This window comes from Populus euphratica, unplaced genomic scaffold (assembly GCF_000495115.2).
Source record: "Populus euphratica unplaced genomic scaffold, PopEup_1.0 scaffold294.1, whole genome shotgun sequence".
Lineage (NCBI taxonomy): Eukaryota > Viridiplantae > Streptophyta > Magnoliopsida > Malpighiales > Salicaceae > Populus > Populus euphratica.
In genome coordinates this window covers 121823-139863 of record NW_011500176.1, presented here as the reverse complement: position 1 = coordinate 139863, position 18041 = coordinate 121823, and the positions used below count along the sequence as shown (strand labels likewise).

Below are 18041 nucleotides of genomic sequence, written 5' to 3'. Positions count from 1 at the left end.
GGAGATGATCAATTCATGATTTATTTTTTAATTCAAGCTTGCTTTCAAGATTATAATGATTTTAAAAAAAAACATTTCCATCAAAAGTAAAATAAATACTTGAATAAGAAATTTTAGATTTGTTTTTAATATACTCTCTTTCTTTTTTATTTCAAATCTATATATTTTAAGGAATTTGTTTTTTTTCTGTTGTTTTTTATTTAATGAATTTCATTGTGTTGTTAATAAAAAACAATTTTTGCTGTCCAAAGAAAAAAAATTACATAAATGAGAAACAACAATTTAAAAAAAAAACATATTTCAACTTGATAATCTTATTTGCTATTTTTTCTATAAATATTTATTTTTACAATTAATTAATTAAAAAATAAAATTAAAAAAATAAAGTTATTAAAAATTATACTATAAATTACACGGTTTTATCGGCTAAATCTAAAATATAATTTTTTAATATTTTTTATAAAAAATATTAAATTAATATTTTTTATAAAAAATAAACTAGTTCCACCCACCATGTTGATTTTGTTACACCGAATTAACTTCCACACAAATTATTTTAAAACCCTAATTAGAACAGCAACTAGAGCTATGGGTTATTATATCGACCGTATTTGAATTTAATAATATTATAAAAAAGTAACCGGCGGCAATAAATAGTTTAGAACTGTTTTAGAACGGTGAGGGAGAGAGAAGCAGAAGCTGTGTGGTTTTGATTCATTTATCCACAAACTTCCCAGTTCCCTTCTCTTTATTATTTATTTATTTATTTCACTCTCTCTTGCAACTAGAGCTATGGGTTATTATATCGACCGTATTTGAATTTAATAATATTATAAAAAAGTAACCGGCGGCAATAAATAGTTTAGAACTGTTTTAGAACGGTGAGGGAGAGAGAAGCAGAAGCTGTGTGGTTTTGATTCATTTATCCACAAACTCCCCAGTTTCCTTCTCTTTATTATTTATTTCACACTCTCTCTCTCTATGCATAAAGAATGAAGAAAAAAGAAATGAACTTAAACAGAGAGTAGCTTACAAAATGTCCCTTCTTCGAAAATCTTTAGCTGCAAATTCTTCAGTATTCACTCCTAGCGAAGCAGCCACAGTAGCCATGATTCACTCTGCTTCTCATAGAGTACGAAACAATTCACACACCTTCTCACCTTTATTCGTCTGTTACCTTGTGCTATCTGTCTTTATGGCACATCTTGTGTTCGATAAAATGTCCCATTGCTAGGATTTTCTACTTAATTTACTAGTGTTGACTTTGTCTTGTATTGTTTGATTAATTTAATTCAGGTACTGTTGCGAAGAAGTAGTTGTTCTTCTTCGTTGAGGACTGCCACTTCTGTTGACTTATTTTATCGAAGAGGAAGCGTTCTCTCTCTCTTTAGCACTGTTACGAACTATTCTACGAGTTCTAGTGACGATTTTTTTCCCTCTTCAAAGCAAAGATCTCGAGGACCGGTTATGGCTGCAAAAAAAGCATCGGGGGGTGCGTATTTTACCCCCTCTTTATTACTTAGATGATCACGTTTGCGTGTTTTTCAGACGATAAAGCTCGAGATATCCATAATTGTAATCATTCACTAAGGGCTACAAGTGTTTTTATCCAACTAATTAGATTGTTTGGCTTTAGGGGAAAACCAAGAAGAAGGGAGGTACAAGCATACAGTTGATTTACCTAAGACAACGTTTGGGATGAGAGCAAATGCTTTGGTGAGGGAGCCTGAGATTCAGAAACTATGGGAAGATAATCAAGTGTTCAAGAGAGTAGTTGATAAGAATGAAGGGGTGGGTGGTTTTGTTGCTGTCCTCGTGTGTATGTTTTCATATGTGGTATGAAAAAATTAGCTCACTCTTTAGTTACTTTGTCAGGAACATTTTGTTCTTCATGATGGCCCGCCTTATGCCAATGGCGAGTTACACATGGGTCACGCCCTTAATAAGATCTTGAAGGATGTAATTAACCGTTATAAGGTGTGTTCCCTTCCCTACTTATAAATTTAGGTATTACTCCAAGTTCCTATATGCTTTATTATTATTATTATTAATAACAAGAAACCTGACCATCAGAAATCGAGTTATTAGATAAAATGATGAATTCCAATTCATAAAAGTTTCAACATGTAATTAATTTAATTTAAAGTAAAAAAGAAATGATAAGAATCGCTAAATTTATGGGCTTTACCATGTTTCCTTGCTGAAATGGATCAAACACTAGAAAACAAAGGAAAGCAAGAGGACTGCAAATCTGATAAACTATCCACCATTTCATGCTCAATGGCTGTATTTTTTTCTTGATTCTTGTGATCATACATTGATGTCATTTTTGCACGTGCACATATTGGCTATGTAATAACATCAGTAACTTGAGAATGCTGGCCATCATCGAGAGATTTATCATGGTGTATGCAAGAGCCTTTGGGCAGTGATTAATCTGGAAATAATTTAGCTTCCTCTTCTGATTTAATCCAGAGTAAAATGATCTATCTAATTTTTTTTATATAATATTGTCAGATTCTTCAAAATTACAAAGTTCATTATGTGCCTGGTTGGGATTGTCATGGCTTGCCAATTGAGTTGAAAGGCAAGCATTGTTACTTTTTCTTGTGCTTGTTCTTCTTAGCAATTAATTTTTCCTGCAGTAAACAAGATCTTACCATGATGTGTTGATTCCTATGTTACAATTTCAGGTGCCAGAGCTTGGTTATAACTGTGAAATTTGAAAGTTGTATAAAAAAATTATACTGGTGCTGATGATTTAACTATATAGTATTATACTAGATGTTGTATTTTGTGCTTTAATAACATCAATTATGAAACCCTGTTTAGTTTTTTTTGGAGTGTCATTGTTGCCAAATCAATTCTTTGGATAAAAAAAAGTGGAAATTTAAAGAAAAGTTGAGTTAAACAATTGCAAGTTAACTGTCATTATGAATCACACAGTTCTGCAGTCAATGGATCAGGAAGCAAGAAAGGATCTGACACAATCAAAATTAAGAGCTAAGGCAGCCAAATTTGCTAAAGCAACTGTCAAAACTCAGATGGCATCATTTAAGGTTGTAGCCTATTTGTCTGCCGTTTGCTAAGTATTGACATTTTCTGTTTATTAACCAGTAAATTTATCTAATAGACATGGTTTGATTATCTTTCAAGAGTTGGCGTAGTGACATTTTTAGTTGATTTACTTATTTGCTAGGTTTTTTTTTTTCATTGTTAAGTTGATGCTTGCAGCGCTTTGGAGTGTGGGGAGACTGGGAAAGGCCTTATCTAACCCTAGATCCAGAATATGAAGCTGCTCAGGTAGCTGGTACAACTTTTCTCCATTGCACTTGCATGCATAAAAGTTAAAACCAAAATACTAATTCAAAAGTTTACTTTTTTGTGTGTAAGTTGGTGCATTTCAGGTGCCTAGACAAGTGCAATGTAATGAATTTCAGTAATTTCTAACTCAAGTGAAATACGATGGATCAAATTGCTAATGCTGTTTAAAGAATTATCATCTTTTTCTTGTTATCAATGCATAATTTTCTGGTAGGTTTTTGTTATGGTTAACTTTCTAAGAAATTGTATCATTTTATTTTTTTGATAGATTGAAGTGTTTGGCCAGATGGCCTTTCAAGGATACATTTATAGGGGCAGGAAACCAGTTCACTGGAGTCCTTCATCACGTACTGCTCTTGCAGAGGCTGAGTTGGAGGTATATTAAGTCCTCTTGCATACTAGCATGTTCTTTTCTTGGTTTTATGTTGTGCCTCACTGAAAGAAATTGTGTTTATGCATTCTTAATATTTTGAACTGATAAGACTTCTAAATGTTGTACCTCACTGAAAGAAATTTTGTTTATGCATTCTTAATTTATAGAACTGATAAGACTTCTAATGTGCTCTATTGATGGTTTCTGAGTACATTGGTACAATAAACTGTATCCGAATATGTTTGCTAATTTTACTCTTTCTTATCTGTACAATCCTTGTTTTGGTTAGCGCTTAGAAACAATATCTTCAGATTTAGATATGCTTGCTTAATTTTAGTCTTATGTGTACAATCCTTCTTCTGGTTAGCGCTTGAAAGCAATGTCTTCAGATTTTTCTACTCAATGGTATATAAACCATCATTTAGCAATTATTATGACTTTCTATGTATGGTCTGGAATTTCTTTCCCTACTCTGCTTTTGAAGCCACGTTTCATGATTTAAAGTTGTGATGGGAGGTTTAAACCTATAGCAAGTTTCTTATAAAGTCTCAAAACCATTTTTCACGAACTTGTCCTATCTTTCAGAATTCGCATGGTATCATTCTGCTGGTTAACTAATTGGAAGTTGTTTTTTCTGCAGTATCCAGAGGGCCATGTTTCAAAAAGCATATATGCCATATTTAGAGTAGTGAGCGCACCTCCAACTTCAGATGGGTTATTAGAGGAATTCTTTCCAGATTTGTGCCTGGCCATATGGACTACAACTCCCTGGACTGTTCCGGCCAACGCTGGTGAGTCTTTACCTAGTCGGGCTTGCAACTCATTTATTGCATATGATGTCAGTATTTGCATAGGTGGTTCATCCCTTTTGTTCTACTAATTTAAGGCAGTTGTTTTTAATTTCACATCTCATGCCTGAATCTGGAATTTGCGGTTATGTTGTTTTGTCAAACTATGTACATCCATTCGATATTTTAACAATTTAATCAGTTTGATGCCTTGGTATGCATGCCTCTGTGGGGGGATCATTTAGATATCGTCATGTATTAATGGTCATTAATAGCTGGTTGAACTTCATGTTGCCTATGCTAACTGCCACCAAAGTGAATTTTTCCAACCACCTTGAATTTGGCCACCATTAGGTTAAGCAGTAAGTATATCCTTAACATTGCATGTTTTTTTTCTTCTGAACACTGCTTTATCCCTTGAAACAGGTAATAGCATTAATTTTTTTTTGGGAGTCTGAGACAAATTAGACCTACATGATGAGCCATGATTTTATTTTTTGCTTGTGTTTATTGCAGAGGTTTTTTTATCTCTTTGGTTAAGATCTTTATTGATCTATTTTTTTGGTTGAGCAGCTTAGAAATGCCTTTCTTGTGTGATTATTTTGGATTTGTCCATTTGAATAGTGACATCAATGCAGTTTGGTAAATTCATACTTGCTGGTGAAATGCAGAGGGTGCTGATCCTACCGTCGTTTGTTCATGTAGTTTTTTCAAGAATTAACGTGCTCATTGCCCATCCACACCCCGCCCCCCCAAAAAAAACAAAACCAAAAAAAAAATGAGCTGAGATTTGTTCAGCTTGTTAAAGAGGTTTTTGGGCCTTGTTGGATAAAATGAGTAGTTCATTTGCACATAACTTCAGTTGTTTAATTCTCTCTCCTAATCTTTTTGGGGTATGTTCTCTCAGCCGTTGCTGTCAATGCCAAGCTTCAATATGCTGTAATTGAAGTGCAGTCATTCTCAGGAGATGCTTCTGCATCCTCTGGAAATAAGAAACAAAGGCTTGGACATGTTCTGAAGGAACAGAAGAAACCTTTTCTTATAGTAGCATCTGATCTTGTGCCAACACTAGAAGCAAAATGGGGTGTGAAACTAGTTGTCAGAAAAACACTGTTAGGTTCAGATCTTGAAAACTGCCGGTAAGATATGAAAAATAATGTGTATTTATATGAGAAAAAGCTCATGGAATGTAACTGATTTGATCTTTCCTCAATGACATGATGTCTTTTTTATATGAGTAAAACAACTGAATTCACAATCCACAATGTATGGATGATTAAGTAATATTATTATTCAGAGACTAATATCTGATTTTGAATTTTGGTTTCAGGTATATTCATCCAATAGATAAGAGGGAATGCCCAGTTGTCATTGGTGGGGATTATATTACAACAGAATCAGGAACTGGACTGGTGCATACAGCTCCTGGTCATGGTCGGGAGGATTATGTAACTGGCCTGAAATATGGACTACCTATAATATCCCCTGTAGATGATGACGGGAAGTTTACTGAAGAAGCCGTGCAGTTTAGTGGACTTGATGTACTTGGGGATGGAAATATTGCTGTCATGAAATACCTGGATGAACAAATGCTCCTTATCATGGAGGAATCATATCGTAAGTTAGACTCTTTCCCTTTTAAGTGATGGGAAAGTTAATATTTCCCATCTGGTAACATGTTTCTACTATGAGTATAACTAACCATGCTAGTGTATAAGAATATGTCTTTTCTCTTATGCAGAGCACACCTATCCATATGATTGGCGAACTAAAAAGCCCACAATATTCAGAGCCACTGAGCAATGGTTTGCTTCAGTAGAAGGGTTTCGCCAGTCAGCTATGGAGGCAATTAGCCAAGTGAAATGGATTCCACCTCAGGTTTTGATGCATAGTTGCTTTGGTTGTATTCTGATTCAATATGCTAGGCTCTTTCTATGCTTGCATTCCTACTGTTGATAACTCACTATGTTTAATTATGCCCTCTGCACCATGTGATTACTTTATGGAAGTTATGTGATTTCTGTTATCATCATATTCATTAGTAATAAGGCATATTTTCCTATTTAGTAATATTCCATATTTTCTGTATTTTCAATGTTTGATATAGTGGGAATAGTGAAGGCAGTGTGAATCCTCCTTTTTGTGATTTCTGTTATCATCACTTTTCATTATCAATAAGGCATATTTTCTGTATTTTCAATTTTTGATGTAGTGGAAATAGTAGAGGCAGTGCGAATCCTTCTTTTTGCTTGTTTTTTTTTTACATGGTTTCTTCTCTAGGACCATGGGACAATATAACTTTATTTGTATAGTATGCATTTTCATAGTTTCACTTTTGGGTGTTTTCATACCTGAATACCTCATCTCCTTTGAAAGGATGTCAGCAAGTAGTGATGTGACAAGTTTTGGAAACTTAGTTCTTGAAGCAGATATAACTTTTATCCTGGGGAATTTCATTTTTTAATGTCAGAATTCTTCACCTAGATTGTGGTGGAGAAAAATTTCAATGCAGAAGTGAATAGATACCTGGATGTATTGCATGGCTTTGTGGTTTCCAAAATTGATTCGGATTGTCAAATGAAAGGCCTCTGTTTAATGCCCCTCACTTAGCCACAGAACTAATTTATGAAACCCAAGCAATTGCCTCTGTTTCAGAGTTTAGCTGAGTTTTCCTGTTTAACCATGCAAATCCTGTTCATGTCTATACTCTTCCTACCAAGTCCATCATATTTGGCATGTGCTTAAATGGAGGTGTTTTTTCAACATACAGTTTGTTAGCAAAACCATGAATATGACACCAAGGTGGTTCTTCCATCAAGGTTCGATTGAGCATGTTTGAAGTTTCCATATCTCATGCTAGGTGCTGCTATTTCCCAAAATTTTTCAGTCAGAGGATTGTCACTTATGTGAAAGCCTTAAGCTTGACCTCTTTTTGGGAGTTTTTCTTAATAGATTTAGTTCTAAAGTTTTAGTAGTGTAATTGTTTATTCACTGCAGTGCAATTATTAAAGTGTGTTTTTCATGATTGTCGAGAATGATGCAAGGGAAAAAAATTAGAGCTTGTGATTTTTACTTACGTTGTTTTTTATATTTGGATTTATTTTCAGCTTCTGTTTGTCATTTTACCAATGACACTGTATCTAATTGGTGATCTCTTGTTTAAATGTATGGCCGTTCTTCAGGGAGAAAACAGAATAACTGCAATGACTTCAAGCCGCTCTGACTGGTGCATATCAAGACAAAGGACATGGGGTGTCCCCATTCCAGTCTTTTACCATTTGAAGACAAAGGAACCACTTTTGAATGAAGAGACTATTGACCATATCAAATGTAAGTGATGAAACATATAAGGAAGATAAAACTAGAGTTTTTAAGCCTCAAGGTTATAGACTTATCTGTAGAGAAATATAGAGAAAACTCTCTAGTATTTTTATTAAATTTGAATAATAGTTTTCAACTTTATAAAATAAACCAGACATCCTATTTATATTAGTTCTAAAATCCTTTTATGTAAAAGGATTCCTAATTAAAATTAAAATTAAAATCTTTTATAGAAAATAATTCTTAATTAAAACTTACCTAATTAATAGAATCCATTTAGCATTAGGATTTCTAAATAGTAAAATAGTAATTAAATTAAAAGTTCTAAGCTAAGTAGGAAACAAATAATTGAAATCCAAAATTAACTAGGAAAATAATTAAAAATATAACTTCAAGCTTCATATGAGATGTTTTCAGGTTTTTTATGGATTTTTTTTTAGGTTTGACCCTGTCAATCTAACCCAATAACCCCTGAGATAATTGTTCTTCATTAGTATCCTTCATTTGAGGAAAACTTGTCCTCGAGTTGTCTGCTAGAAATTGAACTCTTCCATTCCAAATGAACAAATACTTCGAATATAATATTATAGCTAATTTATTTATGAAGTAGAATGTCTTTGACCTGTAAATTTCAAATTTTAATTTATGGTGTGTATAATAAAGAAAAATTCATATTTGATGTTATACTTTCAATTCCATTGAATTCCTCGTGTAATTCATTCCCATATTTCTCTACATCAAACTTGATTTCATCATTATTTATGCCCTACAATACTTCAATTTTTGTATTTAAAGGAACACCAAAATAATCTTCCATAATATCCCTAAAAAACTTGTCAAAAAGCACCGGGTCCTCCATTTCCTTGTTTGGAAGATCTTTATCATCATATTAATCTTCTTCATCGTCTCTATTAGGTTCATATAGAATATCCTTGTCGTTGAAAGGTTCTCACTCATCCTAACCTTCAATCACGTTGATTAATTTGTCTCTCTGGTTGTGGTTGTTTGTCTTGATCTGACAAGGTTCATCAGCCTCCATCAAGTTCATCTTCACCAACTCTTAGACAAATGGTTGTCTAGTAGGAATTTTAGGAATAGGTCTAAGATAAGGTCGACCTGAAGTAAGTCTTCAAGTGTGTTTCTCTCTTTGTGATTCTTGTTTATGCCTCTTATAAGCCAAAATAGATCTTCTTCATCAGATGAATACCCGTAATCATAATGATCGTGAGGATTTGCATGAATTGGTTTTGTGACAGGTTGGCAGCGGGCTTCATTCCTGACGCGTGCCTCTTTTCTTTCCCGGTTCATGTTTGCGTGTAGCCCTAATGCCTCAAGTCTAGTTGTAAGGTCATCAAATCTAGCATTGATGTCACCAAACCTGGTTTGCATTCACCCCTCTAAAAATGCTATCACTACTGAATGATAATGTAGCTGATCCCAAACAACCCACATCCTCTGATCACCATCATGGAGATGGTTGCCATCAATTGCTCCATGATTATCTTCATGGTTTGCCAACGATGTAGATGCTGACCTGCTTTGGTACCATCTAAAGCAGTGTATAACGAAGATAAAATTAGGGTTCTCAGACCCTAAGTTTATTGGCCCAACTGTAGAGAAATCTAGAGAAAATTCTCTAATATTTTTATTAAATCTAAATAATAGTCTTCATCTCTATAAAATAAACTATACACCCTATTTTTATTAGTCTTAAAATCCTTTATAGAAAAGGATTCCTAATTAAAATTAAAATCCTTTATACGAAAAGATTTCAAATTAAAACTTACCTAATTAATAAAATTCATCTAGTATTAGGATTTCTAAATAGTAAAATACTAATTAAATTAAAAGTCCTAAGTAGGAAACAAATAATGCAAACAGGAAACAGTAACTTCAGACTTCATATGAGATGTTTTGGGGTTTATCTGCAGATTTTGTTTTTCTAGTTTGACTTTGTCAATCTGGTCTGTTAACTTTTGGGATAATCGTTTTACATAGTAAGTCTTCTAAAACAACAAAAACTCTGCCCCCCCCCCCTTTTTTTTCCTTTTTCTTTAAATTTAATCTCTGGTTTGAAGTAGATAATGGTGAATAATCATTTTACTGTAATGATATTTCTGCATCCATAATTTTTTTTCCCCTCCAATTACTTCCATTTGTATCAGGTCGCATCTTCTTCTTTCTATTTCTTTTGTCGTTTTTTAATATGCAGACTTAGCCTCCTATTTGACTAGTGATAGATCCCCTTAGAGCTCAGTTTGTGATCCTGGCTTTATTTTTTCTTATCACCATCTGCAGCTATAATAGCCCTCAAGGGTAGTGACGCATGGTGGTATATGAAAGTGGAGGATTTGCTCCCAGAAAAATATCGTGATCAAGCATCAGATTATGAAAAAGGGATGGACACAATGGATGTCTGGTTTGATTCAGGTATTATAGGACTACGTAGATTACAGACCTTTACCATGAACGTACTCACAGAGTACTGTGTTATTGTACTGCAAAACTTTTCCATTTGACAATGTCCATATTATATTTTTCTGTTTGTATGAAATATAGCAGTTTCATGTTACTTCTTATTGCTGTACGGATATTTTAATGGCTTCTTCTTCACATGCTAAAAGGGGGGATTAGACTTGTAATGAACATGAGTGGAAGATAGTTGAGATAAAATAAGGGTTATTATTATTACAATTCCTGGCAAGCACTTAAGTTGTACCTCTTAGAAAAGGTATCTTGTCTATGATTGACCTGGTTTGGAAATGTTTTGGAACATGTGTAACAAAATACTTCAATCTTTTTTTCAATGATTGATGTTAATCTGGGAACATTTTGTCGTTAACTTCCATTAAAAGGGACAGGAGGGTGGGTAAATGTTGAACTTTCAGTGACTTTTGACCATCGTGAAGCCTGCAAGTTTATAATGAAGCCCACTTGGATTCAGTTGCTTAATTTTTGCACGCTTGTGCTTTCTCTGCTTCACTCTAATTGTGTTGCGTTGCTTCTCTTAATAAATTTTTGCTTTTCTGTTGCTCCATAGCTGCATCATTTGTATTATCCTGCTTAAAGTTTACAAATTTTTCTGTTGTGGTTTGAGATGTCCGTGCTTTTACTTGCCCCGCCTATTTTCTATGCTAGCTTTCTTAAATTTATTTGTTGCTCACTGCGATTTCAGGTTCTTCATGGGCTGCTGTGTTGGGAAAAAGTGGTGCCCCTAAATTTCCTGCAGACTTGTATCTTGAAGGTACAGATCAACATCGTGGGTGGTTCCAGAGCTCCCTGTTAACTAGTATTGCTACAAAAGGTAACAGCCATCTGATCTAATTGGAGTTGAAAAATGCTATGATGATGCTTCTTTTGTTTTCTGAAGAAATTGTTTTTCTGTCTTGAAAATGAATCCTTATAACTGTTATTTTTGTTTCTGCTATGTTGGTAAACATGTATGTCATCAGGTTCTTTTCATTCATTTTATATCATATGCCCCCAAGACTTCTACAGAAAAACTTATGTCCCTAACTCAGTAAAATGCCCGCTTAAACATAAATTTCTGTCTTGAAAATGAATTCATTCTGTTGCTTCTCTTTCTACAGGAAAGGCTCCATATACTAGTGTTATTACTCATGGATTTGTATTGGATGAGAAAGGTTGTAAGATGAGCAAATCATTGGGTAATGTTGTAGATCCACATACTATAATTGAAGGAGGAAGAAACTCAAAGGTTAGTAATGGTGCATAATAATTCAAGACATTTTCTGTGGATGTTTTCTCATGTAAATGATTTATTACTAAAATTTATTTCTGCTCTTGGCAGGAAGCACCTGGCTATGGCGCTGATGTCTTGCGACTCTGGGTTTCTAGTGTAGATTATACAGGTGATGTCATGATCGGTACTCAAGTCCTTCGGCAAATTTCTGACATATATAGGAAGCTTCGAGGAACTTTGAGATACCTTTTGGGAAATCTGCATGACTGGGAGGTAAATTCAGCTTTCCTCGTATAATTGGAACTCTTGATTTTGAAGGCAGTTTTATTATGGAAAATAAAGCTATGCAGTTCTGACATAGCTAGAGCCATTACCATATTTACACCCCTCTTGCTCTGCCCACTATATTGAAGACTTTGCTATTAGCAGGCTGGCAATGCTATTTCGTACAATGATCTTCCCATGATTGATAAGCACGCCCTATTTCAGCTGGAAAATGTTGTCAACACCATTAGAGAGAGTTATGACAACTATCAATTTTTCAAGATATTTCAGGTACAATTTGTTTTTTATTGCATTCTTGGCATCCTATAAATATAGTCCTTTGCACTAATGCTCAACCAGGTAGTGAAATCAGGTTTTGCACTTGGCAAGGTAACAAGTACACAGTAACATAGAACTAAAAATTAAAAAAAGCTCAACAATAACTTGCATGCATGCACTTGAACTTATTTGACTAACATTCTCAAAAATGATTTACTTCTGGAACCCTTGAACATTCAACATGTTTGTCCTATTGTTATGAATTAAGTTGAAAAATTAAAATACTCGTAGATTTCAGAGATTTCAGAGGGAATAATACAATGGGCACTGCTCTGCTCTTCAAACAAAATGACCAAACCCAACTTCTAGGGTACAGTATGTTGCTGATGACCTTCCCTATGAAGAAATGAAAATTAATAAAGGAATTCATGACTAAGGCATATAATGTGAATAAAAACTACGGTTCTCAGACTCTTAAGGCTGTAGAGAAATTTAGAGATAAATCTCTAATATTTTATTAAAAGTTTAAATAATAGTCTTCATCTTAAAATAAACCTAACATCCCTATTTATATTAGTTCTAAAATCATTTACAGAAAATGATTTCTCATTAAAACTTAATTGATAGAATCCATTTAGCATTGGGATTTTTAAATAGTAAAATTCTAATTAAATTAAAATTTCTTATCTAAATAGGAAAAAGAATCAAAATACAACAAGATAAATAAAGACAATCTCGCATAATAACTTCTGAGCCTTATTTGAATGTTTTCTTGATCTCTAATCATTATGAAATTTTAATGGGAAACAAGGCTTTCATAATCTTTTATCAAAATTTCAATACAATCCAATAGTCAAATTAAAAGTTATGTATATACCAAACTGTATCTTAGACACTTCTTAAACTAAAAACCTAAAAATCTTAATCATTAATGAAATAATGCAATAAATATTATTACGCCAAGAATATGGAAGAAACTTTTCATGTCATTCCCTTCTATTTTAAAAAATCTCGCCCTCAAGTTGCATATTAGAAATTGAACTCGACCACTCTAAAAGAATAGATATTTCAAATATAACATTGTAGATAGTCTATTCATGAAGTTGCTTGTCTTTGAATGTAAACTTCAAAATTTAATTTATGATGTATAAATGCAAAAGAAAAATTCATATCTAGTGTTATATTTTCTCTTCCTATGCAGTTATTTTTTAGTTTCTTTCCACATTCTTTTACTTCAAACTTGAGTTCATCATCATCTATGATCTTCAACACTTCAACGTTTGTATGTAAAGGAATACGAAGATAGTTCTTCATAATTTCTTCAAGAGAATTGTCAAAAATTACCATCTCTTTCATGTTCTTGATTGCTAGATCTTCATCCATAACTGAAAGATCATCGTTTGCCACTAGCTTCTCTAACTTAAGGTTAAAATATTGAAACGGCTTGTCAACACCCTTTTTAGTCACATTATCTTCAACATGATTAGACAACTTTAAAATATTTTCACAAAACTCCCCCATGTTTTTTCTACTTACCTTTTGAAGATAAGACAGATAATAATAATTTAGTTGTTTTTCTATCTAATATAAAATTTCTTCATAATCATCTTGTATGAATTTCAAAATTAATAATTGTCTCAAATCTTACCAAGATAAATTAAATGCATACCAATACGAGTTCTAACTTCTAGAAATTCAAACCACCATTCTCTAGCACCATAAAAAAGTTTGTTTTCCGTAAGTCCTACCTTTTGATGATAAGGAACTTTGTTGAAATAAAATTAAGCTTCCAACTTTGTCAACCAGTTAATAACTCTTTTCTTCGAAAATCTCCTATTAAGGGAATCTCATCAAATTCAGGAATATGGCTGGGGTTTGGCCTGTCTCGAGGTAAGTCTCCAGGCAAGTTCCTCTTCTCTTCACAATCCTTGTTTGCACTACCCTTTAATTGAGCTAAATCTGCTATGATTTGCTCTAAACAATCAAAATGATCTAGTTTCTGCTTTGGAGCCTACACAACACACCAGAGGGCCTCCATTCTTGCTTTGTGGAGTGGGTTGCTATTGTTTTCATCCATAAAAGAGACCAACCTGCTCTAATATTAGTTGATGTGGCGTATGGTGTGAATAGAAGTTAGGGTTTTCAAGTCTTAAAGCTACAAACCTAAGTTGTGGAGAAATTTAGAGAAAACTCTATAGTTATTTATTAAAAGTCTAAAAAATAATTTTCATTTTAAAATAAACTTGACATCCTATTTATATTAGTTCTAAAATCTTTTATAGAAAAGAATTCCTAATTAAAACTAAATTTTTTTGTATGAAATGATTCCTAATTATAACTTGTATAATTGTTATAATCTATCTAGCATTAGAATTTTGAAATAGTTAAATCTTAATTAAATTAAAAGTCCTAATCTAAATAGGAAAAAGAATCCAAATACAATAAGATAAATAAAGACAATTCATAAAGTAACTCCCAAGCTTTATTTGAAAGTCTTTTTTATCTTCGTTTATCATGAAATTTTAACCAATAAGAAACAGGGCAATCAGAATCTTTTGTTAAAATTTCAGATCAATTAAATGATTGAATTAAAAGTTATGCTTAATTTACTAAAATGCTTCTTAGATTCTTTTTAAATTCTTCAAAAACTAAACATGTTAATCATTAATGAGATAATGCAATAAACATTATTATGTCAAGAATATAAAAAAAGTTTCCCTACATCGGTTTAGGAATAGAATTACAAATAATTTAGTTAGCTTCAAGCCATGAGATGAGGAAGTAGGCCCACAACAACGCATGGAATTGTATTTTTGTATGTTTATTTGTTAATCATTTTAATTTGACCTTTGTTTATTTGATGCACAAACTTGCTTTGCTTCCTTTAGGTTGTCTTAAATGGGTAATTTTTGTTGCAGATCATTCAGCGGTTTGTTATTGTTGACCTATCCAATTTCTATTTTGATGTTGCCAAAGATCGACTTTATGTTGGGTAATTCTTCAATTGTTTTACATTATCATGGGAATTTCCCGTTTCATTTTTTTCTTTTTTCATCTTGTTTTATGCATTTTTCTCTTACAACATGATGTTGGATAGGGAAATATGAATGCTCAGATCAAGATTGTTTGATTTGGATTTATCGCTTGGGACTTTTAGTAATCAGTAGAAATTTAATATTGAAGGGTTTAATACATCTAAAATTTCAACAAAAAAATGCACAAAAAATGTTCAGAGAAGCCTTGCTCCGCTCCCCATCACCACAAGTCTTCTTTAGCGCTTCAAGTCATGCATGTGTAAACTGCAAATCTAGGTCACTCTATACAGCTAAGTAAATGATTTTCAGGGGCACAACAAGTCATACAAGGAGAAGTTGCCAAACAGTTCTTGCTGCACATCTCCTTTCCATTGCGAGGGTAATTGCACCCATATTACCTCATTTGGCTGAAGATGTGTGGCAGAATCTTCCATTTCAGTTTACTGTCCAGGATGGTTCTGCTGCCAAGTTTGTTTTTGAATCGAAGTGGCCTGCTCCCAATGAAAAATGGCTTGCTTTTCCTATTGAAGAAATTGACTTTTGGGGAAAAATTCTTGAGGTAATCTCTCATTTCACTTAATGATAACATACTAACTGTGCATTGTATGTCGGGTGCCAATTCATTCTTTTGCGTTGATCCTCAACTTCAAGTTTACTTCTGTTTGCTGTACGCAATATTTTGATAGCACAAGTTTATTTCATTAGCAATGGATTGTCTCATATGCTAAAACTGTAAAGAGTTGCAAGTTACAATACAATGGTATGGAAGTATTCTGTAACTCCATTAATTTCTCTCATCTTTCTATTGAATTATCTCAAATTTTGGGTTGGGAGGGGGGGGATCCTTAAGATGTTTCTCTCTATTTTTTTTCCGAAGTCTGTGTCCTTTTGTAGTTATGTGCAAATAATTTGATCATTTTGCTTGTCCTTCGTGGTGTTCGGAATCAGATTCCTGGGAAATCTTCCCCATCTATCACTAGTTGCACCATGACAAGTATCACTAGAACCAGGTCCATCATCACCACCCACCAAGGAAGAGCTAGACCAGAAGAAATTTGTTTGGGGGCAGGGGGCATGGTTCCCCCCTCAATAGAAGCTGTAGTTCCACCCCTGCCATCACCGTGACAACTGTCGCTAATGTCCACCATCATCACCATTTTGCTATCACCCAGACACCCACTAGCACTGCCACTGTCGCCACATCCACCCATCAACATCAATGCTACCACCAGGGCAATATAACACTCCATTCCCCTTCCTGATTCATGTGTAGCAAACAAGCTATTATCATTCGAAGGTTCCATTATGATTCTGGGTTATCTTGTGAATTTTGGGTGCAATTGTTATGATTTATGATACTTAAATATGCAATTAATGAATTGAATGGCTTCATGTTTGATCATAACATGCGCTTAATATGAGGCCGATGCTGATCAGCGTATTAGTTGGTTATTTTACATTATTTCAAAAGGAAATACCACACGGTCGTTTCATTCAACAGTTTAAAGTTGCTGAATATCGTTGATCATGTTTACTTGCTTCTAACTTGAAATGATTTGACCAGCTGAGAACCGAGGTGAACAAAGTTCTGGAGGTTGCTCGTACAGGCAAGTTGATTGGGTCCAGTTTGGAGGCAAAGGTTTATCTACACACTTCTGACGCCAGCCTTGCTTCTAGATTACATGAAATGTGCACGGCCAGCAATGACGCTGATGCATTGCATCGCATATTCATAACATCCCAGGTATGTTCATTCCCTTTTTTTCAATATACAGTTACTGTTACCTGAGTAGTTCAATTCATCTATCCACAATTATGGTACTTTTAAATTGTTTTCGTGTAGCCAGGGAAGAATACCCAGTTACATGTAGAGACCACCAAACCCAAAGTTTCAGTTCACTTTCTAACAGAACGAACCCTAACTCAACCTTTTGTCACTCGAGCAGTGACAGGGAAAAACTATCTTCAAAAACCCTTGGGCTTCGATTCGAGTGGTAGAAGTGAGATAGGGCTCTCTTAGAAGGTGAAAGTTTGGGTTTGGTGGCCGCTACATGTCATTGGTATTCTTCCTCGCTGCCTTATAAAGGATCTTGGGTTGTCAGAGATTGATCGTTCAATTTCCCTCTTCCTTCTTTGAAGTTCAATCAGTTTCTGCAAGTTCGGAACAAAAAATCGATCAGTTTCTTTAATTACTATTTTCTATTTCCCTTCTGTGTCAGTATCTTATTGCTTGAACTGGTACGGGTCATTTATATGGAAATGTGCAGGCGGAGATGCTTCATCATGTGGAGGATGAGGTTCTTAAAGCTATTCCATACAGTGGTGAATATCTCATTCAAGGAAGCGAAAGAGTTTGGATTGGTGTGTCACGAGCAGAAGGCCTGAAATGTGAAAGATGTTGGAATTACACACCTCAAGTTGGTTCCTTTGTGGAGCATCCGACACTATGTGGCCGCTGTTATAAAGTGGTCGCTGTCCGACCAGAACCTGCTGTGTCTGCAGCCTGCTGAGACTAAAAATTAATAGAAGCTGGACTGCATACAACCCCACCCAGTTGCCAATGAGGCAAGGACATGACTAAAAATTAATAGCCTTTCTTTTCAATTGAGTTGGCTAATGCATTTCACAGTTTTGACAATGAAGTGACAGTTTTGACAAATCAAGTAGATTTCATTGGACGGCGGCACAGCCAATCAATAGGGTGTACAGCACCGTGCTGGATAGAGAAAAATGCAAGCCAAACATGTTTTTCTTCTTGGTGGCTATATTTGTTGCGTATTCGAGTTACTCTCTTATTCTCTCTCTAATGAAATTGGGAATTTGTTTTTGATAATGTGCTAAAAAGAATGTCTTGAGCAGCTGCAGAATGAGAAAAACCCCGGGGCTTGGATTTGAGTGGAAAAAACATTCAATCCCGCAAGGGTGCAGTCCGTAACCCATCAACCTGGATTATT

The 18041-nt window shown here is 34.2% G+C and overlaps 1 protein-coding gene across 5 annotated transcripts; it reads left to right on the top strand.

The window, feature by feature from the left end:
* Positions 1-687: 687 nt before the first annotated feature.
* OVA2 (tRNA synthetase class I (I, L, M and V) family protein) lies at positions 688-17920 on the top strand. Of its 5 annotated transcripts, none has more exons than XM_011006788.1 (23): positions 688-771; positions 972-1132; positions 1297-1492; positions 1637-1791; positions 1876-1977; positions 2518-2587; positions 2947-3059; positions 3235-3303; positions 3593-3700; positions 4338-4488; positions 5393-5624; positions 5816-6102; positions 6227-6363; positions 7668-7815; positions 10105-10236; positions 10982-11110; positions 11397-11524; positions 11618-11782; positions 11936-12064; positions 14971-15044; positions 15397-15646; positions 16652-16831; positions 17355-17920. In XM_011006788.1, the coding sequence occupies exons 2-23, from the start codon at positions 1037-1039 to the stop codon at positions 17595-17597; spliced, it is 3294 nt and encodes a 1097-aa protein (XP_011005090.1). In that variant the 5' UTR covers positions 688-771; positions 972-1036; the 3' UTR covers positions 17598-17920. The 5 variants fall into 5 exon arrangements, with proteins under 5 accessions (XP_011005090.1, XP_011005091.1, XP_011005089.1 ...); XM_011006789.1 differs by having other exon boundaries at positions 694-779; positions 980-1132; XM_011006787.1 differs by lacking the exon at positions 688-771 and having other exon boundaries at positions 889-1132.
* Positions 17921-18041: the final 121 nt, after the last annotated feature.